The sequence below is a fragment of the Crinia signifera genome, chromosome 3 (assembly GCF_055691185.1).
Source record: "Crinia signifera chromosome 3, ASM5569118v1, whole genome shotgun sequence".
Taxonomy (NCBI): domain Eukaryota; kingdom Metazoa; phylum Chordata; class Amphibia; order Anura; family Myobatrachidae; genus Crinia; species Crinia signifera.
In genome coordinates this window covers 330,899,628-330,927,419 of record NC_139219.1, presented here as the reverse complement: position 1 = coordinate 330,927,419, position 27,792 = coordinate 330,899,628, and the positions used below count along the sequence as shown (strand labels likewise).

At 49.7% G+C, this 27,792-nt stretch overlaps 1 protein-coding gene across 26 annotated transcripts in view; it reads right to left on the bottom strand.

Moving 5' to 3' along the window:
* Positions 1–27,792, bottom strand: part of OTOF (otoferlin) — a 341,513-nt gene that overhangs the window by 131,491 nt on the left and 182,230 nt on the right. For all 26 annotated transcript variants that reach the window (XM_083178857.1, XM_083178866.1, XM_083178868.1 and 23 more), the window contains 11 exons: positions 25,635–25,689; positions 25,384–25,515; positions 24,641–24,703; positions 23,835–23,919; positions 21,181–21,340; positions 7,393–7,579; positions 4,121–4,307; positions 3,331–3,554; positions 2,919–3,027; positions 2,267–2,450; positions 1,924–2,044 (listed from right to left, as the gene is read on the bottom strand). In XM_083178857.1, coding sequence (XP_083034983.1) covers positions 1,924–2,044; positions 2,267–2,450; positions 2,919–3,027; positions 3,331–3,554; positions 4,121–4,307; positions 7,393–7,579; positions 21,181–21,340; positions 23,835–23,919; positions 24,641–24,703; positions 25,384–25,515; positions 25,635–25,689 — 1,507 coding nt within the window. The remainder of the gene's footprint in view (positions 1–1,923; positions 2,045–2,266; positions 2,451–2,918; positions 3,028–3,330; positions 3,555–4,120; positions 4,308–7,392; positions 7,580–21,180; positions 21,341–23,834; positions 23,920–24,640; positions 24,704–25,383; positions 25,516–25,634; positions 25,690–27,792) is intronic.

The following is a 27,792-nucleotide window of genomic DNA, read 5'->3' as shown; positions in this document are numbered from 1 at the left end:
GCAGGGGGAGAGGTAGGGTTAGGCTACGGAAGGGGGTGGTTAGGGTTAGGCAGCAGGGGGAGAGGTAGGGTTAGGCTACGGAAGGGGGTGGTTAGGGTTAGGCAGCAGGAGGAGAGGTAGGGTTAGGCTACGGAAGGGGGTGGTTAGGGTTAGGCAGCAGGGGGAGAGGTAGGGTTAGGCTACGGAAGGGGGCGGTTAGGGTTAGGCAGCAGGGGGACAGTTACAGTAAGGCTATGGTAGGAGGTGGTTAGGGTTAGGCAGCAGGGGGAGAGGTAGGCTTAGGCTACGGAAGGGGGCGGTTAGGGTTAGGCACCAGGGGGAAAGGTAGGGTTAGGCTACGGAGATGGGAAGTTAGGGTTAGGCAGCAGGGGGAGAGGTAGGGTTAGGCTACGGAAGGGGGCGGTTAGGGTTAGGCAGCAGGGGGAGAGGTAGGGTTAGGCTACGGAAGGGGGCGGTTAGGGTTAGGCAGCAGGGGGACAGTTACAGTAAGGCTACGGAAGGGGGTGGTTAGGGTTAGGCAGCAGGGGGAGAGGTAGGGTTAGGCTACGGAAGGGGGTGGTTAGGGTTAGGCAGCAGGGGGAGAGGTAGGGTTAGGCTACGGAAGGGGGCGGTTAGGGTTAGGCAGCAGGGGGACAGTTACAGTAAGGCTACGGTAGGGGGTGGTTAAGGTTAGGCAGCAGGGGGAGAGGTAGGGTTAGGCTACGGAAGGGGGTGGTTAGGGTTAGGCAGCAGGGGGACAGTTACAGTAAGGCTACGGTAGGGGGTGGTTAAGGTTAGGCAGCAGGGGGAGAGGTAGCGTTAGGCTACGGAAGGGGGTGGTTAGGGTTAGGCAGCAGGGGGAGAGGTAGGGTTAGGCTATTAAAGGGGCGGTTAGGGTTAGGCAGCAGGGGGACAGTTACAGTAAGGCTACGGTAGGGGGTGGTTAAGGTTAGGCAGCAGGGGGAGAGGTAGGGTTAGGCTACGGAAGGGGGTGGTTAGAGTTAGGCAGCAGGGGGACAGTTACAGTAAGGCTACGGAAGGGGGTGGTTAGAGTTAGGCAGCAGGGGGAGAGGTAGGGTTAGGCTACGGAAGATGGCGGTTAGGGTTAGGCAGCAGGGGGACAGTTACAGTAAGGCTACGGAAGGGGGTGGTTAGGGTTAGGCAGCAGGGGGAGAGGTAGGGTTAGGCTACGGAAGGGTGCGGTTAGGGTTGGGCAGCAGGGGGAGAGGTAGGGTTAGGCTACGGAAGGGGGTGGTTAGGGTTAGGCAGCAGGGGGAGAGGTAGGGTTAGGCTACGGAAGGGGGTGGTTAGGGTTAGGCAGCAGGGGGAGAGGTAGGGTTAGGCTACGGAAGGGGGTGGTTAGGGTTAGGCAGCAGGGGGAGAGGTAGGGTTAGGCTACGGAAGGGGGTGGTTAGGGTTAAGCAGCAGGGGGAGAGGTAGGGTTAGGCTATGGAAGGGGACGGTTAGGGTTAGGCAGCAGGGGGAGAGGTAGGGTTAGGCTATGGAAGGGGACGGTTAGGGTTAGGCAGCAGGGGGAGAGGCAGGGTTAGGCTACGGAAGGGTGCGGTTAGGGTTAGGCAACTAATTCCTGTGTCACTAAAGTCACAGCTGGACCTCTCTCGGGCCCCCTGAGTGTGTGATGTAAGAAGTCGGTAAGCTACACCTCGGAACATCTTAGTTGCCACAGATGTTTCTCCCACTAAAGATATCACCCATCCCATCCTCTGACCCCACATACATACTACTGCATGCTGGGTGTTCCCCCACATCCTTCCCTTATCTTATATCTTCCCCCGGCATGGAAACCCTGAACCTATGCATTATACCGGGGTCCCCGCATGTGCCCCTGGACCAGTTCTCTCCATTACTCCTATTACCCCGCTACTACTGTATGTTGTACTAGGTTAGCTCCCTCCCCATTGTGTAAGCCCGACCCATACTGACCAGCTTGTCGGCAATCTTGTCCATGATGTTGGCATTATAAAGTCTTCTCCTCTGGTCCTGCCACCAGCTTTTAATATAGATACACGGCTTCTTGTCAAAGTAGGGCAGGTGGAAGTAATTTCTGTGGACACAGAAGTAATGGCAGAGAAGTCGGTGACTGCAGGGCATGAGATGGGGCAATGAAACGTGTTTCATTTTTGTTGTTATTGACAACTAAAAGACTAAAAAATAAATAGAATAAAAATAATGGTCCTTATAATCCAGTAGGATTTTCAGGAGACGCTCCTGTTCATGGACAACTGCTAACCAAGGCCATACATTGTGTACAGGGAACGGTGATCACCTGTCTGTTATAAATGGCTTCATTGGTGGAGAGCTGGAGATGGACTGCATTTCTCCATCATCGTCTGCTTCATCCTCACTTGAGTTCTGCAGAAGTTCTGACTCTTCGTCCCCACCGTCACCTTCATCCCTCTTTTTCCTAAGTCTGGGCCTGGTTGTCCCATCAACCTGGTTTCCATAGTTGCCTACAAAAACCATGATACCATATATCATATATACCTCCATATCGTATCAAAAATAATGAGAAGAAGACGGAACCATTCAATACTGAACCAGCTTACTGCAGAACACAATAGCTCGTGCTCAAGCCACAATATCCTGGGTCAGGCATAGAACTGGCCATAGAGGAGCCAATTGTAGAAGATTTATCACAACTTGTGCCCATAGTGTAAGATGAGTGTGCAAACCCAACACATTAAGGTCATAGAGACACAAGCCAACCGCGGCCTTTTGGAATTGCTGCTAAACATTCTATAGGTCTGGAGAAAGTTTCCATATTGGTACAGAGATACGTGTACAGACACACTTCATAGTGTATAAGCAAAATACCATTGTTTACTGTGCAAGCTTTGTGGAGGCGGCCATTTTGTATCACATCACAGTAATTGAAAGCATAAGGTGCATATTTTGGGGAGAAAAACAGAATAACTCACCTATTGTAACCTCAAAGTTGATTGGCTTGTCCCCACTCCTGCGATCAACCATTGTAGCTTCTAGGAAGGCTCCGAAGAGGAAGAACTCCTCCATCTTGCCCGTGCAGTTCTGAAAGATATCATCAAACAAAATGGTGGAACAGTATTATATACCACAGCCATGAATTGATTGGCTGAAATTATGGACACCATGTGGTCCAAGAGGAATGATCACAGCAGCGAATTGTATAGGAACTTGTTTTTTTAGCTGCACTACATTGCACCAGTCTTGGGACTCCCAGGTTAGCTGCTTCTGTTACCCCAGTGAAATGCCCTGCTGCCGCACAGCTGGGGGTAGAAGCCTGGAGCCCCTGCATTAGACATATATATAAAAAAAAAGAAAAAATAGTAAAGTGATAAAAGTAATTCTCACATCGGCCACCGGGGGAGCTCCTTCGATCTGCACATCTGTAGAGCTGGTGAGTTCAGGGGAAGTTGTGTCCAAGATCTCCACAGCAAGACTGAGCAACAGCCTGGCACGGAAAGAGACCCCCTCTCCTAACCCCTCGTTCAGGTCTTGGTGCTCGTCCATCAGCGTGTAATTACGGGTAGACCCATACATGTTTACCCAGGCTGGCCCAAGTGTGGGGAGGAAACCTGGGGAGGACATGTGGATCAATAGCTTTATTATTACATAGAACTATCATTTCCGGTAGAACAATGACAGCACGGGACACTGATAAACCGGCGACCATGGGTGATCTATAACTAGGGGTAATCTATATAATAAAGTTAAGTGTTGATAATTAATATGCCATTATGTTGGTGCATGCTCCATGCATTCTATTAAACAAAGGCTTCACATTCTGACTCCACCCACCTCATTTACATATAAATATATACAAAAATGCACTCTAAATGGTTCAAAACAAAGAGCAGAAGTTCCTCCCACATCTTTAGGGCAATGTCCTGCTGGGATTTTCTGCTGCGGAGAAGGCACTGGCCCCTGTGTGAATCCACCAATCCACAACAAGCATTTATGGAAAGCAGGACTGAAAGCCTGTCAGTCACTCTCTGCCTGCTCAGTCCCAGATGCCTGTCCCTGGTACGCTGGCGGCGTGCTGCATCCGAGTGAGGGAATGGTGGGCATGTGCTAGCTAATGGCTTAGGTGTAATGTACCAGTTCTCCCTTTGGACCCTAGTGGCTCATCCAGCCCGTTTACCTTTGTCGCCTTCATTGGAGATCTTGCGGAGGTCTATGAAGTGGGTGCCGATGGCGACGTCGTTCACCTTGTCCGAGTCCCGGATCTGGATCTTCATTCTCTTGCACAGAGGGGGGAACATCTCTGTGAATATAATCTGCTCGTTCCACATGGGCTCGTAGCTGCTCTTCTGCACCGAGGTCTTACCCTGAAACGCGGAGCGAGAACCGGATGAGGCTCCCCTGGAGCGCGGAGCGGCACGTGCCACCGCCCTGATTACAGCGGCACACAGCCACAGAATAGGTTATCTAACATTTACTTACATAGCGCCTGCATATTCCATTGTGCAGTACAGATGGGGACAGAATGGTAATACAAGCGGGGCTGGGTGATAGCAGGGGATACAGGTCAATCACTAAAGGTTGACAGGGTTTAGGTCGACACATAAAATAGGTCAACATGGCTAAGGTCGACACAAGCATTATATCGACATATATAGCCGACATGTGCCGACAGGCGGTATTTCATACCCTACCAACCACTAGGGCATGGTGGGAGAATATATTAGTGTGCCGACGCAGCGAGCCATCAGAGGGGACGCGGTGCAATGATACGGTGTCCATGTCGACTTACGTTGACATTCAGGACATAAAAATGTGAAAAACTCACTTGGACCTTCCCATTGTCAACCTAATGCTTGTGTCAACCTTTCGTCGACCTAACCCACGTCAACTGAATCTCTGTCAACCTTTAGTGGTCGACCTAATGTCGACCTTCATAGTATAGGCCCTACGGCCCATACCCAATAGCAAGTGGCAGAGAGCAAAGGTATACACATACCGAGGGGGCAGCTCTCAATGGCCAATAGAATCGCCAATCGCTGCCCTGCGCCACCCACCGTCCTCTGACATGAGACGCTCGCGTGCCCCGTTCTGTTGGAGCCCTCCGCCTGCCTCCAGCAGCTCCCCCCACTCCCTGCCCATCTCCCTGAAGCAGAGATGGGCAGGGAAGCCGCTCCCCACCGCCTTGCTGATGGGGACGTGTGAGCTTGTGAGACGCTGCGCCCCCGGCAGATGGGGGCGCTCCTGTCCGCCATCCTGCGCCGGCTCAGGAGATCTGGCGATCCGGCAGGCTGGCTGACAGGCGTTCCATCTGTACTTGCCTACTTTTAAAGTCTCCCCTCCGGGAGCAGCCCAGAGAGGAAACGGTCAGGAGCACTTCGGGGGTGGGGCCTAATGTAGGCATTATCAAGCCCCGCCCACAGTACTGCAAACACCACAATTTGCATATCTAGCCCCCAGAAATTTGCTATGAGGAGGTGGGGCGATATTGTGCCCAGTCTCTCTCCTCTGTCAGGAGGGGTTTCTGGGTACTCAGACCCCCCCCCCTTGTGCACTAGTGGGCCAGCCTGATTAAGCTTTGGCTTGAGGGGATGTCCAAAAACTGCGACCATTGCAATAGCAATCTGATGTTGCATCGGGGGACGCAGCACTCGGATAGCGGAGGATTCCTACAGGCGCCTCCCGCTGCATTAGCGTACTCGCTTCCTATATCACAATCAGGCAGGCGGCCGGCCTAGGGCTCCAGTAATATGTGTACTGTATATCACTGTGGCTCATGCAGATTCCCCCCTAGTTTTGCTTCACCTGTACTGCTGAGTTTGGCCGGAGGGTTTTAATAAATAATAAAACACTTAAATTTACTAAGAATCATGTTGGATAGAATTGCATTTTCTAGTGGTAAGCAATTGTATAATGTGTCACTAATGTGAGTGCAGTTATGTTTGTGCTCGAATTCTAAATGGACGTCTATGTGAAAAGTGTCATCTGTCCAGAGCAGTGGTGTCTGCTGTTGTGGAACTACACGTCCCAGCATGCCCTGCCACAGTATTAGCAATCCATTATATAAAATCTGTCAAGGCATGCTGGGACGTGTAGTTCCATAACGGCTGGAGGGCCCTGAGTTTGACACCACTGGTCCAGAGTTTGCTCCTTATTTATAAACAGGTATCTTAGTAAATTTCCCTTTTGTTTTCTGTTCTATGTAAAAGTACTTGGTTTGATGGTGCGTTGACTTCTTTTTGCAGATCCAGATGTGTTTTGCAGTCCAGATCCTGATACTACTTTAGCAAATCTCTGGAGTTTAAAATGCAATCTCGTCTAAATGAGTAAATTTACTCCTGAGAGTGTTATGAACCCCTGTGACCACTAGGTGGCAATGCAGCTTCACAGTATGTACTCCAATACTCCAGTATAACTTAATGCCAGCTTTTCCATTTCAATTTACAAATTTAACTCTAGGTAGTCAAGTTATCTATCAGCATAAACTCCCATCATTAATCCCTCGCAGGGATCTGAGTCCATTTCATGAAATGCCCAAACACTTCCCCAGCCTGAGCTAATTTATGGTAAAGAGCACAGGGGTAGAGTTGTGCTACCCAAATCCGCTATATTGGTTCATTTACAGACGGCAGCAGGTTGTGCCGTCATTATTTCTGTACTGTTCCCTGCCTTTAACAATCAGCCCGCAGCAGCACGGAGACAGGAAATAATTGGCTCCGTCAGCATCTGAATATATATTCGGAGATCCTTACAGCTTTTCCTCTGGCCCATTTTTCCTGTTCTTGATGTAAAATGATTTAACAGTAGGGAATAGAGGGAGAGCGGAACAATGTCACTAATTGATTTATACAATACATTGGTGCAATCCAGAAGGTAAAATAACATGCCCCAGCTGTGAAGGGTTAATCCAGCTGCAATAAAAGGGAAGACAATGTACCACAAAATGTCAAATTAAATATATTGTAGGGGGTTTCTTGCGGAGATTAGGTGCAGGTCTCTGGAGTTATATCCCAGGTCCCCCTCCCCCATGCCAGTCTTGTCTGTGAAAACTCATATTAGCTGGAATATTTCAAGATACTCTCAACCATTGGTGTATCCCGGGGTGGGCTGCAGCAGAATGCAAAATTCAAATGCAACAACTGCCACCCTAAAGCTGCCAAACATTGCCGGCTGGGACTCATTGGCAGTTGATGTGACTCCCCTGTTTCAGCTTTGAACCGCGCTGAAGCCCCTCCACTGTTTCCAACCACCCTCTAGTGCCCATCCCCAGAACCAGTATAGCATTTAATAATAAAATAGCTTGTTTCCAGCTGTAACGTGCATAGGAATATGCTGGTGATATATATATATATATATATATATATATATATATATATATATATATATATATCCTCTGTAAGGCTCTGTAGCTAGGTTACTTTACCGTTAGTTCTGCGGTGGATTCTTGCTTACCTTCTGGCCAGCGAAGCTCACTTGGACATAAGGATCCACCAGGTCCTTGTTTTCCCCTATGAGGGCTTTCTTGACATTGGCCATGATGCTGGTGTTCATCCGCGGTAAGCCCTCAGCACGGAAGATCTTGACGTAGAAGCGAGCCCACTGGCGCTCTGGCGGAACACCATCTGGAAGGAGCAGGTTCCTGAGAGAGAGGAACGCAGAGGTAATGAGGCTAGAACCGTGTCCTAGGGGGCTGTAGGTATATAGCACCTCACAGGTGGCACCTATACATACTTCTGTATGTAGCAGCACCCCAGCGCCCTGTAGCCAATCATTGTGGCACAGCACCAGCGGTGTGTGAATCTTCTGCCACGGTCACATCTGTGACTTTATGTTAATGTCGACACAAAGCGCTCCCTTGGTATAAGCCGCGAGTCGGCATTAGGCGCCTTCGGATGCGACCATCGCCCTTGGTGAATCGGTGAGAACCAGCCGACACGCTAGATGCCAACTCTCCATCTGATTATGGTCTCCGGTGTCAGCAAATAAACAGCTCTGACGCTACTAGATACTAAGATGGGAGTTCCATTGAATCTGATATTCCTTCTTATTTATTTAGCACCTTCTAGAGGTTAATCAATAGAGTCTGATTAGTTGCCGATAGCAACATCCCAGCTTTAGTAGATCCCCCATCTTAGTCAGTGTACCCCTAGTTCTAGGGGGGGGGGGTGCGGTCATTTGGTCTGCAGCATGATGGTAGACAGTCATTAGGTTGACACCATTAGGTCAGCATGGGTCTAGATCGACATGGGAAAAGGTCAACATGGTTCTAGATCGAAAGGTCATTAGTTCGACAAGTCGTTAGTTCGACAAAAGTCTAGGTCGACAGTCAAAAGGTCGACATGGGGTTTTTCACTGTTTTTTGAGCCGACATGTGCCGACAGGCGGTATTTCATGCCCTACCATCCACTAGGGCGTGGTGGGAGAATAAAATAGTGTGCCGAGCGCAGTGAGCGATGCAAGGGGATGCGGTGCACTTTAAACTGTGCCCATGTCGACTGTGTTGACATTCAGGTAAAAAACTGTGAAAAACCCCAAGTCGACCTTTTGACTGTCGACCTAGACATTGCCAAACTAATGACCTGTCGAACTAACGACCTTTCGACCTATAACCATGTCGACCTTTTCCCATGTTGACCTAGACCCATGTCGACCTTTTCCCATGTTGACCTAATGGTGTCGACCTAATGACTGTCGACCATCATGCTGTAGACCAATGATCCCAACCCATTCAGGGATAAGGTCACTCCTAACAGCCTGCTAGATAATAAGGATCCTATACTGTAGAGACGTTTCAAATGTAATATGATTTATATATTGTATTTTTCTGTCCTGTTTAACACAATTGATTTGTTTTTGCCCATTTACAAAGCAATATGTTATTATACCGGCAGCTGCATTACTGTCACTTAGTTAGAATTGTATTTGTACTGGAAATGTCGGCAGGTTTTGTCCTTATTCCCAGTCCGTCAGAATCCAAACACGCGTTGCCAATTTGGCCAACTTTAAAATCAGAGACGACATTTTCTCCCGTCTTCAATTCCCTCCTGGAGCCCGTGAGCGGCCCTGGGTCCCCGATGTGCCGCATAAATAGCTTTCATCTCTGCTTATTAATAGCTACAGGATCTCCGGAAATTCACCAACACAGGGACTGACAATAACGGGAGCATGGGGCTTATTGTACACTACAGACTGCAGAACATGTACTGACAGACACATGACTATAATCAGCGATAGTATTGTTATATCACAGAAATGGGGAACACAGTACATTGTGTATATAGAAATACGTAAGATGACATCATTTTATACCAATTGAACATATGGGTTCTTAGATGGGGCTTTTGACCAATAGTATCAGGCTACATTAATCTGCAAGATCATCAGCTGTTGTGGAACTACAAGTCCCATTATGCCTCACAGATCAAAAAGTTAATGTTCCAAGACTTGAATATTCTATGTCTGGTCTGTGAGGGAATTGTGATGCCAGGAACAGCCACAGATATCCACTTATATATCATGATTAACCAACAAGCCTTAGGTATAACATCCACAGGTAATTATAGAAGTGTTTGGCATTTCCTATGAAGTATCATGTTTGCAATAGATTTACTATTTTGTGTTTTTATTTCATTCTGCAAATCCGTGACTGCAGTGCCTGGTGCCTATCACCTAAGCTGGGTCGTATAACACAAGCTAAACCCGCTCCAAGCAAAAGCTAAGAAAGCGAGTCTGCTAACTTGTGACTGCCTCTTTGTTTCTTTATGTGTGAAAGAGAAAGAGATGTAGTTTCACTCGCTGTCAGCAGATGGCAGTGTTTCGTTTACACAGACACTAGACATATATATAAGATGTTTCGTACATCCCAGAAATTTTTAAACTACCTATTCAGCACCGAGAGATCACTGTGCTGGAGAGTAAGGGACGTGTTAGACTGATTCAGCACCGATGACAGAGATCACTGTGCTGGAGAGTAAGGGACATGCACAGACTGATTCAGCACCGAGGGCAGATATCACTGTGCTGGAGAGTAAGGGACATGCACAGACTGATTCAGCACCGAGGACAGCGACCACTGTGCTGGAGAGTAAGGGACATGGACAGACTGATTCATCACCGAGGACAGCGACCACTGTGCTGGAGAGTAAAGGACATGGACAGACTGATTCAGCACCGAGGACAATGATCACTGTGCTGGAGAGTAATGTAGGGTACACACCAGGACGACCCGCCCACGATGCATATCGTGAGCGGGTCGTCAGTGTCTCGTCCGACCCGCTCACGGTGACGCGGGGGGGCACGACCCGCTCACGATGTGCACCGTGAGCGGGTCCGATCCGATGGCGACCCGCACCCGGCTGTATGGTCGTCATTGAGATCCTACCTGCAGCAGGTAGGATCTCAATAACGACCGACCCGCGGGACCGCGCATCGGATCGGTATCGGTCCACACCAGGTCAGAAAAGGGCCCAATCAGCACACAATCTACATCCAATTGATCGGAATTGGATCTAGATTGTGGGGATCGGGCCCTTGTCGTCCTGGTGTGTACCCAGCATTAGGGACATGTACAGACTGATTCAGCACCAGGGATAGCGACCACTGTGCTTGAGAATAAGGGACATGCACAGACAGATTGAGCACCGAGGACAGCGACCACTGTGCTGGAGAGTAAGGGACGAGTTAGACTGATTCAGCACCGAGGACAGTGATCACTTTGCTGGAGAATAAGGGACATGCACAGACGGATTCAGCACCAAGGACAGAGATCACTGTGCTGGAGAGTAAGGGACGTGTTAGACTGATTCTTCAGCACCGAGGACAGTGATCACTGTGCTGGAGAGTAAGGGACATGTACAGACGGATTCAGCATGAGGACAGCGATCACTGTGCTGGAGAGTAAGGGACGTGTTAGACTGATTCAGCACCGAGGACAGCGATCACTGTGCTGGAGAGTAAGGGACGTGCGCAGACTGATTCAGCACCAAGGACAGCAATCACTGTGCTGGAGAGTAAGGGACATGCACAGACTGATTCAGCACCGAGGACAGCGATCACAGTGCGGGAGAGTAAGGGACATGTACAGACTGACTCAGCACCGAGGACAGCGATCACTGTGCTGGAGAGTAAGGGATGTGTTAGACAGATTCAGCACCGAGGACAGCGATCACTGTGCTGGAGGGTAAGGGGCGTGTTAGACTGATTCAGCACCGAGGACAGCGACCACTGTGCTGGAGAGTAAAGGACATGGACAGACTGATTCAGCACCGAGGACAATGATCACTGTGCTGGAGAGTAATGTAGGGTACACACCAGGACGACCCGCCCACGATGCATATCGTGAGCGGGTCGTCAGTGTCTCGTCCGAACCGCTCACGGTGACGCGGGGGGGGGGGGCACGACCCGCTCACGATGTGCACCGTGAGCGGGTCCGATCCGATGGCGACCCGCACCCGGCTGTATGGTCGTCATTGAGATCCTACCTGCAGCAGGAAGAATCTCAATAATGACCGACCCGCGGGACCGCGCATCGGATCGGTATCGGTCCACACCAGGTCAGAAAAGGGCCCAATCAGCACACAATCTACATCCAATTGATCAGAATTGGATCTAGATTGTGGGGATCGGGCCCTAGACGTCCTGGTGTGTACCCAGCATTAGGGACATGTACAGACTGATTCAGCACCGAGGACAGCGACCACTGTGCTGGAGAGTAAGGGACATGGACAGACTGATTCATCACCGAGGACAGCGACCACTGTGCTGGAGAGTAAAGGACATGGACAGACTGATTCAGCACCGAGGACAATGATCACTGTGCTGGAGAGTAATGTAGGGTACACACCAGGACGACCCGCCCACGATGCATATCGTGAGCGGGTCGTCAGTGTCTCGTCCGACCCGCTCACGGTGACGCGGGGGGGCAAGACCCGCTCACGATGTGCACCGTGAGCGGGTCCGATCCGATGGCGACCCGCACCCGGCTGTATGGTCGTCATTGAGATCCTACCTGCAGCAGGTAGGATCTCAATAACGACCGACCCGCGGGACCGTGCATCGGATCGGTATCGGTCCACACCAGGTCAGAAAAGGGCCCAATCAGCACACAATCTACATCCAATTGATCGGAATTGGATCTAGATTGTGGGGATCGGGCCCTTGTCGTCCTGGTGTGTACCCAGCATTAGGGACATGTACAGACTGATTCAGCACCAGGGATAGCGACCACTGTGCTTGAGAATAAGGGACATGCACAGACGGATTCAGCACCGAGGACAGTGACCACTGTGCTGGAGAATAAGGGACATGCACAGATGGATTAAGCACCGAGGACAGAGATCACTGTGCTGGAGAGTAAGGGACATGCACAGACAGATTGAGCACCGAGGACAGCGACCACTGTGCTGGAGAGTAAGGGACGAGTTAGACTGATTCAGCACCGAGGACAGTGATCACTTTGCTGGAGAATAAGGGACATGCACAGACGGATTCAGCACCAAGGACAGAGATCACTGTGCTGGAGAGTAAGGGACGTGTTAGACTGATTCTTCAGCACCGAGGACAGTGATCACTGTGCTGGAGAGTAAGGGACATGTACAGACGGATTCAGCATGAGGACAGCGATCACTGTGCTGGAGAGTAAGGGACGTGTTAGACTGATTCAGCACCGAGGACAGCGATCACTGTGCTGGAGAGTAAGGGACGTGCGCAGACTGATTCAGCACCAAGGACAGCAATCACTGTGCTGGAGAGTAAGGGACATGCACAGACTGATTCAGCACCGAGGACAGCGATCACAGTGCGGGAGAGTAAGGGACATGTACAGACTGACTCAGCACCGAGGACAGCGATCACTGTGCTGGAGAGTAAGGGATGTGTTAGACAGATTCAGCACCGAGGACAGCGATCACTGTGCTGGAGGGTAAGGGGCGTGTTAGACTGATTCAGCACCGAGGACAGCGACCACTGTGCTGGAGAGTAAAGGACATGGACAGACTGATTCAGCACCGAGGACAATGATCACTGTGCTGGAGAGTAATGTAGGGTACACACCAGGACGACCCGCCCACGATGCATATCGTGAGCGGGTCGTCAGTGTCTCGTCCGAACCGCTCACGGTGACGCGGGGGGGGGCACGACCCGCTCACGATGTGCACCGTGAGCGGGTCCGATCCGATGGCGACCCGCACCCGGCTGTATGGTCGTCATTGAGATCCTACCTGCAGCAGGAAGAATCTCAATAATGACCGACCCGCGGGACCGTGCATCGGATCGGTATCGGTCCACACCAGGTCAGAAAAGGGCCCAATCAGCACACAATCTACATCCAATTGATCAGAATTGGATCTAGATTGTGGGGATCGGGCCCTAGACGTCCTGGTGTGTACCCAGCATTAGGGACATGTACAGACTGATTCAGCACCAGGGATAGCGACCACTGTGCTTGAGAATAAGGGACATGCACAGATGGATTAAGCACCGAGGACAGAGATCACTGTGCTGGAGAGTAAGGGACGTGTTAGACTGATTCAGCACCGAGGACAGTGATCACTGTGCTGGAGAGTAAGGGACATGCACAGACGGATTCAGCACCAAGGACAGAGATCACTGTGCTGGAGTGTAAGGGACGTGTTAGACTGATTCTTCAGCACCGGGGACAGTGATCACTGTGCTGGAGAGTAAGGGACATGTACAGACGGATTCAGCATGAGGCGACCCGCACACGGCTGTATGGTCGTCATTGAGATCCTACCTGCAGCAGGTAGGATCTCAATAACGACCGACCCGCGGGACCGCGCATCGGATCGGTATCGGTCCACACCAGGTCAGAAAAGGGCCCAATCAGCACACAATCTACATCCAATTGATCGGAATTGGATCTAGATTGTGGGGATCGGGCCCTAGTCGTCCTGGTGTGTACCCAGCATTAGGGACATGTACAGACTGATTCAGCACCAGGGATAGCGACCACTGTGCTTCAGAATAAGGGACATGCACAGACAGATTCAGCACCGAGGACAGCGACCACTGTGCTGGAGAGTAAGGGACGAGTTAGACTGATTCAGCACCGAGGACAGTGATCACTGTGCTGGAGAGTAAGGGACATGCACAGACGGATTCAGCACCAAGGACAGAGATCACTGTGCTGGAGAGTAAGGGACGTGTTAGACTGATTCTTCAGCACCGAGGACAGTGATCACAGTGCGGGAGAGTAAGGGACATGTACAGACTGACTCAGCACCGAGGACAGCGATCACTGTGCTGGAGAGTCATGCTGTGTACACACTGATACAATCTGCATAAGATCCAGATAAGATTTTGACTATATAGTCAAAATCTTATCTGGATCTCATGCAGATTGTATGGGTTTTATCCCAAGCGATCCAGATGCGTTCAAGATGCGCGCTCCCATATCTTAACCAGAAAGTCTTGGCTGCCCTGTCTATATAGTGCAGATCTGCACTATATAGTCTAAATTGAATGCAGATAGTGTAAATTGTATGCAGATAGTCTAAATTGTAATCGCATCTGGATCTTATGCAGATTGTACTAGTGTGTACACAGCATAAGGGATGTGTTAGACAGATTCAGCACCGAGGACAGCGATCACTGTGCTGGAGAGTCCCGTGTTAGACTGATTCAGCACCGAGGACAGCGACCACTCAGCTGTGTACACACGGGGGAGATTTATTGCTCAGCAATATATTGCTCAGTTTCTCCTGGGGGAGCCCGGCAGTGGAAATCAGCTGGTCGCAGGAGCATGTTCCTGCGACCAGCGATCACTGCGGGGGTTAAAAATGGGATCGAGCACTCGGCGGTGTATCGCTGGTGCACACTCCCATCACGGGCAATATGGTCGCTCAGCGACCATATTTCCAGCGGTATTTGCAATAATCACCCCTGTGTCTATGCACCTTTAGTAATTTTCCTAGGTCTGAGCAATCAATGGGAAATTCGGAGTAAGTGCTGATCTTCGCCTCCCTCTGTGGAGCAGCTCAGGATTGGTATATTGGTGTTGCCTTTTGCAGAATGAGGATTGTGAAGTGAGATAGCGATCAGAAGAAAACTATTGATGATTGAATCATCAATGGCCCCTGGCCGATGAAGATTTATCGGTGATAAGAGTGGCCAAGGAATTTGATACCTATGGACATCCCTAGTCAATGACAAACTGATTCCCATCAGTGTCTAACCATCGATGACCAATGGCCATTGCTAGCGCACAGCCAGTCCCAGTTGAATTGTGCACCAGCTCAGAGCCTGTGATACACCAGGTCTTATTCTTTACTTTCAATGAGAACAAGCCGGATCCTTTATGTCGGTGAGGAAGGTGTCTCCTGTACACTATCACAACTAACAGTCATTTGCATTATTATGTCCCATAGTCTCATGCTCAGTATGAACCTAAGCTGTGGTAATCATTTCTTTCCTAATAAATGGCACCGGGATGGGCTGATGAGACATTAGCTCTGAGTCACTGCCTCTCCGCACACCAGGGAAACTGCTAGCTGTGATAGGGATCTCCTGAGAGTGGGGAGGGGGCGCATGTCTGGAAGTATACGTGTGCATTTCATAATAACCACCCAGAGTGTGTATAGGGATATTCCCCATCTATGTGGGAGACTTGCCAGCACCTTCTGTGATCAGCCTAATAAAGCTGCATGTCCCATCAGTATGTGAGTTCCATCTAATTATCCTGTTAGGCGATACTGTGTGTTTACTCGGAGCTAAATAAACTTCTTCTTGGTGTTCTGTGCCAATCTCTCACGCCGAGCTGCAGGGTAAGCGCACTTCTACATTTATTGTCTGTTATTTGGGACCTTATTCTAGTTCACTCTTTCTGGCAAATTCCTTCTCAGATGGACAAAACCATGTGCACTGCAGGGGGGCAGATGTAACAGATGCAGATAGAATTAGATTTGGGTGAGTTATGTTGTTTCTGTGCAGGGTAAATACTGGCTGCTTTATTTTTACACTGCAATATAGATCTCACTTTGAAGTAAAACCCCACCCAAATCTAATTATATCTGCACAAGTAACATCTACCCCACCTGCAGTGCACATGGTTTTATCCATTTGAATCTGGGCTGCAGTTATCAGAGAGCTGGCTTCCTGTAGGAAGCCACTCCATGCAGCCCTAGCCTAGCCGGACCCTGGGGGCGAATGATAATGCATAGGTGGTAGAATTTGGTCGGGAGTATCACTTATCTGCCGCTGAGTGAGATGTAGCACAGGGCGACCTAGTTACATGTTCCGCGCTCACCATTGTGTCACAGTACAAGGAAGGAGGGTTAGATACATCTATAACCAGACGTATCATGACTGATGTCCTGTGTAATCTTGTAGTAGGGGTACAGCGGGAGCTAGGGACTGGTGATATAAACCGGGATTATATATTCTCATTGTGCTGTAACACAAATAACAATCAAACACAGGGGGTTATTCTGGTTCACTCGGAAAGGCACAATCACTCTCTAATGGACAAAACCATGTACACTGCAGGGGGGCAGATGTAACATGTGCAGAGAGAGTTAGATTTGGGTGGGGGGTGTACTTAACACTGATATCTATATTGCAGTGTAAAATAGACGCAGGCTTGAATGCGTGCCCAGGGTGACAGCCTATACAAGTGCAGGGTAATAAGACTATAGTGCTGTGTTTGGGCTACATAATACATGACCCCAGTGACTGCGTCGTGATATCGGTCTGATATCGGTCTCACACAATACATGACCCCAGTGACTGTGGTGTGATATCGGTCTCACACAATACATGACTCCAGTGACTGTGGCTGATATCGGTCTCACACAATACATGACCCCAGTGACTGTGGCGTGATTTCGGTCTCACACAATACATGACCCCAGTGACTGCGGCGTGATATCGGTCTCACACAATACATGACCCCAGTGACTGTGGCTGATATCGGTCTCACACAATACATGACCCCAGTGACTGTGGCGTGATATCGGTCTCACACAATACATGACCCCAGTGACTGTGGCGTGATATCGGTCTCACACAATACATGACCCCAGTGACTGTGGCGTGATATCGGTCTCACACAATACATGACCCCAGTGACTGTGGCGTGATATCGGTCTGATATCGGTCACACACAATACATGACCCCAGTGACTGTGGCGTGATATCGGTCTCACACAGTACATGACCCCAGTGACTGTGGCGTGATATCGGTCTCACACAATACATGACCCCAGTGACTGCGGCGTGATATCGGTCTCACACAATACATGACCCCAGTGACTGCGGCGTGATATCGGTCTCACACAATACATGACCCCAGTGACTGTGGCGTGATATCGGTCTCACACAATACATGACCCCAGTGACTGTGGCGTGATATCGGTCTCACACAATACATGACCCCAGTGACTGCGGCGTGATATCGGTCTCACACAATACATGACCCCAGTGACTGCGGCGTGATATCGGTCTCACACAATACATGACCCCAGTGACTGCGGCGTGATATCGGTCTCACACAATACATGACCCCAGTGACTGTGGCGTGATATCGGTCTCACACAATACATGACCCCAGTGACTGTGGCGTGATATCGGTCTCACACAATACATGACCCCAGTGACTGTGGCGTGATATCGGTCTCACACAATACATGACCCCAGTGACTGTGGCGTGATATCGGTCTCACACAATACATGACCCCAGTGACTGTGGCGTGATATCGGTCTCACACAATACATGACCCCAGTGACTGTGGCGTGATATCGGTCTCACACAATACATGACCCCAGTGACTGTGGCGTGATATCGGTCTCACACAATACATGACCCCAGTGACTGTGGCGTGATATCGGTCTCACACAATACATGACCCCAGTGACTGTGGCGTGATATCGGTCTCACACAATACATGACCCCAGTGACTGTGGCGTGATATCGGTCTCACACAATACATGACCCCAGTGACTGTGGCGTGATATCGGTCTCACACAATACATGACCCCAGTGACTGTGGCGTGATATCGGTCTCACACAATACATGACCCCAGTGACTGTGGCTGATATCGGTCTCACACAATACATGACCCCAGTGACTGTGGCGTGATATCGGTCTCACACAATACATGACCCCAGTGACTGTGGCATGATATCGGTCTGATATCGGTCTCACACAATACATGACCCCAGTGACTGTGGCGTGATATCGGTCTCACACAATACATGACCCCAGTGACTGTGGCGTGATATCGGTCTGATATCGGTCTCACACAATACATGACCCCAGTGACTGTGGCGTGATATCGGTCTCACACAATACATGACCCCAGTGACTGTGGCGTGATATCGGTCTCACACAATACATGACCCCAGTGACTGCGGCGTGATATCGGTCTCACACACAATACATGACCCCAGTGACTGCGGCGTGATATCGGTCTCACACAATACATGACCCCAGTGACTGCGGCGTGATATCGGTCTCACACAATACATGACCCCAGTGACTGCGGCGTGATATCGGTCTCACACAATACATGGCCCCAGTGACTGCGGCGTGATATCGGTCTCACACAATAAATGACCCCAGTGACTGCGGCGTGATATCGGTCTCACACAATACATGACCCCAGTGACTGTGGCGTGATATCGGTCTCACACAATACATGACCCCAGTGACTGTGGCGTGATATCGGTCTCACACAATACATGACCCCAGTGACTGTGGCGTGATATCGGTCTCACACAATACATGACCCCAGTGACTGCGGCGTGATATCGGTCTCACACAATACATGACCCCAGTGACTGTGGCGTGATATCGGTCTCACACAATACATGACCCCAGTGACTGTGGCGTGATATCGGTCTCACACAATACATGACCCCAGTGACTGTGGCGTGATATCGGTCTCACACAATACATGACTCCAGTGACTGTGGCGTGCTATCGGTCTCACACAATACATGACCCCAGTGACTGTGGCGTGATATCGGTCTCACACAATACATGACTCCAGTGACTGTGGCGTGATATCGGTCTCACACTATACATGACCCCAGTGACTGTGGCGTGATATCGGTCTCACACAATACATGACCCCAGTGACTGTGGCGTGATATCAGTCTCACACAATACATGACCCCAGTGACTGTGGCGTGATATCGGTCTCACACAATACATGACCCCAGTGACTGTGGCGTGATATCGGTCTCACACAATACATGACTCCAGTGACTGTGGCGTGATATCGGTCTCACACTATACATGACCCCAGTGACTGTGGCGTGATATCGGTCTCACACAATATATGACCCCAGTGACTGTGGCTGATATCGGTCTCACACAATACATGACCCCAGTGACTGTGGCGTGATATCGGTCTCACACAATACATGACCCCAGTGACTGTGGCGTGATATCGGTCTCAATCAATACATGACCCCAGTGACTGTGCCGTGATATCGGTCTCACACTATACATGACCCCAGTGACTGTGGCGTGATATCGGTCTCACACAATACATGACCCCAGTGACTGTGCCGTGATATCGGTCTCACACAATACATGACCCCAGTGACTGTGGCGAGATATCGGTCTCACACAATACATGACCCCAGTGACTGTGGCGTGATATCGGTCTCACACAATACATGACCCCAGTGACTGTGGCGTGATATCAGTCTCACACAATACATGACCCCAGTGACTGTGGCGTGATATCGGTCTCACACAATACATGACCCCAGTGACTGTGGCGTGATATCGGTCTCACACAATACATGACCCCAGTGACTGTGGCTGATATCGGTCTCACACAATACATGACCCCAGTGACTGTGGCGTGATATCGGTCTCACACAATACATGACCCCAGTGACTGTGGCATGATATCGGTCTGATATCGGTCTCACACAATACATGACCCCAGTGACTGTGGCGTGATATCGGTCTCACACAATACATGACCCCAGTGACTGTGGCGTGATATCGGTCTGATATCGGTCTCACACAATACATGACCCCAGTGACTGTGGCGTGATATCGGTCTCACACAATACATGACCCCAGTGACTGTGGCGTGATATCGGTCTCACACAATACATGACCCCAGTGACTGCGGCGTGATATCGGTCTCACACACAATACATGACCCCAGTGACTGCGGCGTGATATCGGTCTCACACAATACATGACCCCAGTGACTGCGGCGTGATATCGGTCTCACACAATACATGACCCCAGTGACTGCGGCGTGATATCGGTCTCACACAATACATGGCCCCAGTGACTGCGGCGTGATATCGGTCTCACACAATAAATGACCCCAGTGACTGCGGCGTGATATCGGTCTCACACAATACATGACCCCAGTGACTGTGGCGTGATATCGGTCTCACACAATACATGACCCCAGTGACTGTGGCGTGATATCGGTCTCACACAATACATGACCCCAGTGACTGTGGCGTGATATCGGTCTCACACAATACATGACCCCAGTGACTGCGGCGTGATATCGGTCTCACACAATACATGACCCCAGTGACTGTGGCGTGATATCGGTCTCACACAATACATGACCCCAGTGACTGTGGCGTGATATCGGTCTCACACAATACATGACCCCAGTGACTGTGGCGTGATATCGGTCTCACACAATACATGACTCCAGTGACTGTGGCGTGCTATCGGTCTCACACAATACATGACCCCAGTGACTGTGGCGTGATATCGGTCTCACACAATACATGACTCCAGTGACTGTGGCGTGATATCGGTCTCACACTATACATGACCCCAGTGACTGTGGCGTGATATCGGTCTCACACAATACATGACCCCAGTGACTGTGGCGTGATATCAGTCTCACACAATACATGACCCCAGTGACTGTGGCGTGATATCGGTCTCACACAATACATGACCCCAGTGACTGTGGCGTGATATCGGTCTCACACAATACATGACTCCAGTGACTGTGGCGTGATATCGGTCTCACACTATACATGACCCCAGTGACTGTGGCGTGATATCGGTCTCACACAATACATGACCCCAGTGACTGTGGCGTGATATCAGTCTCACACAATACATGACCCCAGTGACTGTGGCGTGATATCGGTCTCACACAATACATGACCCCAGTGACTGTGGCGTGATATCGGTCTCACACAATACATGACCCCAGTGACTGCAGCGTGATATCCCAGTACCGGTGCGGCACACTCCCTACACCGCGCAGGTGACTCACCCCTCAATGTCATCCTCATCCGTCTCATTCGCTTTATGAGGAGTCTTTATATTGTCCCCTTTTCCAACAACAGCGACGTCACACTTGAGGTAACCTTTCACCCCAGCGGTGATGTCATCGGGGTCGGACAGAATGGCCCATTTGTGATAGAACTGGTGTTCTAATAGAATAAAGCAGATTACAGGGATTAGAACATGTGGATGACAATGGATCAAACAGATATCTGCTTGGCACATTCACTTCATTGTTTCCTCTGTAGATTGCTATAGAATAGGCTGTCAGTGGGTGACAGTCCCATTATGTGTGACATGCCGCTACAGGGCAGGTGGGGGCAGTCAGGCCATCAGCGGATGTAGAGCCACAGATTGTCTGTAGCAATGCATGCTGGGAATTGTAATTCTGTAGGATCCTTAAGGCAAGCTACAGCTTGTAGCAGTACAGCATCCCTAAGGCATGCTGCAACATGTAGTGCGACAGGATTGCTAAGGCATGCTGCGACTTGTAGTGCTACAGGACCCCAAAGGCATGCTTCGACTTGTAGTGCTACCGGATCCCAAAGGCATGCTGCGACTTGTAGTGCTACCGGATCCCAAAGGCATGCTGCGACTTGTAGTGCTACAGGATCCCAAAGGCACGCTGTAGGTCACAAGATCTAAGGATTGTGACTTTTTTTTTGCTAGAGCTACTGTCTTTGGTCTGACTACAAACCAGATTCATTCGTTTTATATAATACGTAAAAGAAAATGTAACAACATAAGCCAGGATCAACATGGACTGTGCACAGGGACTAGACTGCACAGCAACATAAGCCATGATCAACATGGACTGTGCACAGAGACTAGACTGCACAGCAACATAAGCCAGGATCAGCATGGACTGTGCACAGGGACTAGACTGCACAACAACATAAGCCAGGATCAGCATGGACTGTGCACAGGGACTAGAGTGCACAGCAACATAAACCAGGATCAACATGGACTGTACACAGGGACTAGACTGCACAGCAACATAAGCCAGGATCAGCATGGACTGTACACAGGGACTAGACTGCACAGCAACATAAACCAGGATCAGCATGGACAGTGCACAGGGACTAGACTGCACAGCAACATAAGCCAGGATCAACATGGACTGTACACAGGGACTAGACTGCACAGCAACATAAGCCAGGATCAGCATGGACTGTGCACAGGTGCTAGACTGCACAGCAACATAAGCTAGGATCAGCATGGACTGTGCACATGTACTAGACTGCACAGCAACATAAGCTAGGATCAGCATGGACTGTGCACATGTACTAGACTGCACAGCAACATAAGCCAGGATCAGCATGGACTGTGCACAGGTACTAGACTGCACAGCAACATAAGCCAGGATCAGCATGGACTGTGCACAGGGACTAGACTGCACAGCAACATAAGCCAGGATCAGCATGGACTGTACACAGGTACTAGACTATACAACAACATAAGCCTGCATCAGCATGGACTGTACACAGGGACTAGACTGCACAGCAACATAAGCCAGGATCAGCATGGACTGTGCACAGGGACTAGACTGCACAGCAACATAAGCCAGGATCAACATGGACTGTGCACAAGAACTAGACTGCACAGCAACATAAGCCAGGATCAGCATGGACTGTGCACTGGTACTAGACTGCACAGCAACATAAGCCAGGATCAGCATGGACTGTGCACAGGTACTAGACTGAACTGCAACATAAGCCAGGATCAGCATGGACTGTGCACAGGGACTAGACTGCACAGCAACATAAGCCAGGATCAACATGGACTGTGCACAAGGACTAGACTGCACAGCAACATAAGCCAGGATCAGCATGGACTGTGCACTGGTACTAGACTGCACAGCAACATAAGCCAGGATCAGCATGGACTGTGCACAGGTACTAGACTGAACTGCAACATAAGCCAGGATCAGCATGGACAGTGCACAGGGACTAGACTGCACAGCATCATTAGCCAGGATCAGCATGGACTGTGCACAGGTACTAGACTGCACAGCAACATAAGCCAGGATCAGCATGGACTGTGCAAAGGTACTAGACTGCACAGCAACATAAGCCAGGATCAGCATGGACAGTGCACAGGGACTAGACTGCACAGCAACATTAGCCAGGATCAGCATGGACTGTGCACAGGGACTAGACTGCACAGCAACATAAGCCAGGATCAGCATGGACTGTGCACAGATACTAGACTGCACAGCAACATTAGCCAGGATCAGCATGGACTGTGCACAGGTACTAGACTGCACAGCAACATAAGACAGGATCAGCATGGACTGTGCACAGATACTAGACTGCACAGCAACATAAGCCAGGATCAGCATGGACTGTGCACAGGTACTAGACTGCACAACAACATAAGCCAGGATCAACATGGACTGTGCACAAGGACTAGACTGCAAAGCAACATAAGACAGGATCAGCATGGACTGTGCACAGATACTAGACTGCACAGCAACATAAGCCAGGATCAGCATGGACTGTTCACAGGTACTAGACTATACAACAACATAATCACAGATCTGCATGGAGGTGACGTGAGGATTTCTGATTGGCTTCATGGAGAAACTGCAATATTTCAACCTTGAGCAAAGTTGTATAGAGAGTAAGATGAGATCACACTCACCAGGCTGTGTGTACACCGTCCCCACATCCAACTTAAAGGAGCCAACCAAGGTCCCACTGCGCAGGAGGTTCTTAGAATGGATGACCTGCACAAAACAACATCAATCAGAATCTGTAACATCTCTATGTGTTCTCAGCCAGATTAACAATGAGGCGGATGGAGTGTCAGCTCCGGGCCTCTACATGGAATAGGCCCATCATTATGCTGCATGACGGTGACCAGCCCAGCTGTCTTGGCGGTCGTCCATCAATCAGAAGTGTTCAGATTGTTTATCTAGAGTGTGAGCGGTCAGCTCCGGCCTCCGGCAGATTTCATTGCAGCCGCCGCTGGTGACCAGTGGGAAAAACATTACATGTGAGCGACTCACCAATAGTTTGGGGAATATTCGCATAGCTGCGAAGCCTTTGTATCTGTACACATCTATTTGTACATATTGATAACGGGATTTCACTCTGGGCAATGTTTACCTGCTCGTTGGCCGCTACAAATTAGCAGCAGTGCAATAAGGTCTGAATTAGGCCCATTGAGTGTACACAATGAGCGATGTATGTGTTCGGTAGAGTACCCCTATAATGATGAAGGTCTGTCCTATCCCATTAGCTCTGGCATTTAATATTGGAACAATAAATTTCACTTTGCATTTACGCTGAACACTTGGAAAGCAATCAGTGCCCGCGTCAGGAAGACTCGCGCCAGTTCTGGTACTTCTGAGTGTGTTTGATTAGTTTAGGCCGCGGAGGTTGGCACTCGGGGGACAATAGATCACTGGGTTTATGCTCTAAGAGAACGGCAAACATTGTACTCACTGACAGCTTGATTATTTTGTCAAACATCACGTCTGGAGGCACATGGAAATCAAATACAAAGTACTGCGGAGAAGAAGAGAGCAATCGATTACACACAGATAAATACCAACAGCTAATACCCCTTATACTTTTACAGCGATTATTTGTATGCTGTCCCTAGGGAGATATGATTCTCAGCACTGTGACTTTTCTGACATACTCTGTACTGCTGTGAACGAACATGGCTAGACATTTCTCTGACATTAGTAAAATGCCGAAAAATCGATGTGTTATTGTTCATTTGTTATTTTGATGTTGCCATAATACTCAGCGGCTTCATAAGAAGGTCTTCAGTGTGTAAGTGTAACCCGTTAGGCATCGCAATGCTGGGAGGTTGGAGACAAATTACTAGTCTATGGGGGAAATCCAATTACCCAAGATGAAGTTGCGGCCCAAGTAAGCGTGCCATGCTTACCGTAGCGCTGGGCTCGCAGAATGTGCAAGTATGGCACTAGGTGGGACCACGAGGGGGCGAATTCGGGTGCCGGTATTTACACGCCACCGTGGCAGCAAATTGCACCCTCCCCCCCATGGGCTGTTCCCAGATAACTGGATGTCCCCCTATAAGCCTCAAGTGTTTTCCTAATACAGGACGGCGGTGCAGGAGTTACACCCATCACTGTGCCCAATAAGGGTCTACCTTTGTATATCAGCAGCGTGCCTGTGTCTGTAGGCCGCGTTATCCCGCCATGACGGCTGCTTACCTCATTATAGTAAGGGCAGTTGGTTGATTCCTTCATGGATGTGTATTTTTTCTCATCTCCAACTTCGACACACACGACGGGATCCATATTGAGGCCCACCAGCTGCCGAGCCTCAATCACTGTGATACTAACCTGCGGGCGGGAATAAACGGGTCAGTGACACACAGGGGACTGCGAATGGCGCTCAGTCACAATAGACTCAATAGAGATAAACTATCACAATCTATAGATGGCAGCCACATGTTACTTACTTGGTAGTCCATCGGCCTCCCGGCGCTGGGCTCCATCTTAATGTCAGGTTTGGCCCTAAATAGTAAGAAACAGTGTTACACTGGTCTGAATTACCCCAATGTCTCGGAAGATTTATTATAGCCCCAGCTCATGGTACACTGTGCACTTCTGCATGTGTTACAGTATATACACCTGCGCTACAGTATAAGGCAGTGACACACCCAGACCCAGCAGCTCTGAGGGGCCAGTTTTGCTTTTTGTCTGAGTAATGTAATAATTGGCAGGTGAGGTGGTGGTGGGGGCTGATGTAATAATTAGCAGGTGGGGTGGGGGGGGGGGATGTAATAATTGGAGGGTGGGTGTAAGGGTTCTGGGAGTGTCCCCGCCAATCTAACTCAGTTGCCTCTGGCTGGAATCGACGGACATGTGCAAGGCTAGGCTTCACCTGGGCCCGTCTCGGCTGAAGGGCGAATTAGGTCTGCCCCACTCCGCTACAGGCAGGTCTTATGTATGGACAACACGTCCGCCGAGGCCAGGAGAGAACAAGGGGACAACTAACTAAAACACCAGAAACGGGGAACTCCCAGAAACCCCAGGGGAGCAACAATGCTCAGCAGATGACACAAAATGAAAATGAGTGCACTGGTACCAATAGTGCCAATACAGGGTGTAGGTGTAACAATACACTGAGATGTAATAAGCAACTGTAACCATATAAAGCAATAGACAGGTGGGTAATCCCCAACTTAGCTGAGAGATGTTATGCAGCTGAGAAGTTGGGACACCGCAGCACAGCCTTGCAGGACAACCCAGAACAGGTACACTGGATCACGGGGATGACACTCTGGGTACACGGTACATCAAACAGACTGGACAGACGAGGGTTAACCAGCAGGGACCAGGAACACCACTGAACAGAACTTCAGGATCCAGGGATCACAACAGACCGGCAGGGACACAGCAAGACTGGACATCAACTGAATGGAAGCTGGACAGTGTGGAACTAAACAGTATGGAACTGAACAGTATAACTGGCACAGGAGTGAGTGTGCAGAGGGTTTTTATAGTGAGCACAATGTGGTGCTGATTACACATTGCCTATAGGTGAGCACTGCAGGCTAGGAGCCTAATTAAGACACCTGAGTCCTGATAACACAGCACAGAAAGTAAGCTGCAATGCCCCAGGCTGACCACTGGAGGCCACCAGCGAGTAAACACACACACCCAGGCTGGGATAAACCCAGGGAGCAGAATCCAGGGAAAACATATAACTACACACAGAATATGTGAATCGGCGCAAAACACAGATCCGCTGGAGGCGGATCGTAACAGTGGGGAGGTGATATAATAATTGGCGGGTGCGGTGTTGGGAGGTGATGTAATAATTGGTAGGTGATGTAATAATTGGAGGGTGGGGTTTTGGGGAGGTGATGTAATAATTGGTAGGTGATGTAATAATTGGAGGGTGGGGTTTTAGGGAGGTGATGTATTAATTGGAGGGTGGGGTGATGCTGGTAACCACATCCAGACTACATCAGGAATCACAATAAAAGTGGGTGTTAGTTTCCTATACATCCCCTGATGATATTGGTTATTACAGTACAGCCTGCGCAGATTGGCAATGCATTACAATAAACAAACAATCTCAGAGTGTGATGTACTAAGCTCAGGTCTGTAAGTTACACTTCATGCTGATAAGGCTGCAGCTATAACCTATGTATACCGCAGATACATATACAGAGACCATGTTACTTAAAGTATATGTTCCAGACGGGTCCACGTACACCGACCTATCCCCAAATCACGCCACATTATTATAACCCCCTTTGGTGCGCCGATGACTTTGTGAGTTTGCTCCTTTCACTAAACATGCATTCTTATGGCATCACCATGGCAACAGGAGTACAGGGACCGGGTAGCCTGGATACTGACGCTGCATTCCATGTAGTGACTAATCTATGTAACAACGCGACAGACAGAGTGGCGATACGAGTGCCCGGTGCCCGGCCTTGTGCAATGTGTAATGCTCAATCTGTCACTTCAGCAACATGTCTAACCCTAAGCACCTAGTACACCTACAGTGTGTGTGCTCAATATCGGGACGCACAGATGATTTTGTGTTAATTATACTAGCTGTGGCCCTAAGTGTGCCAGGCATCTAGCACCAGATGGTGCAAA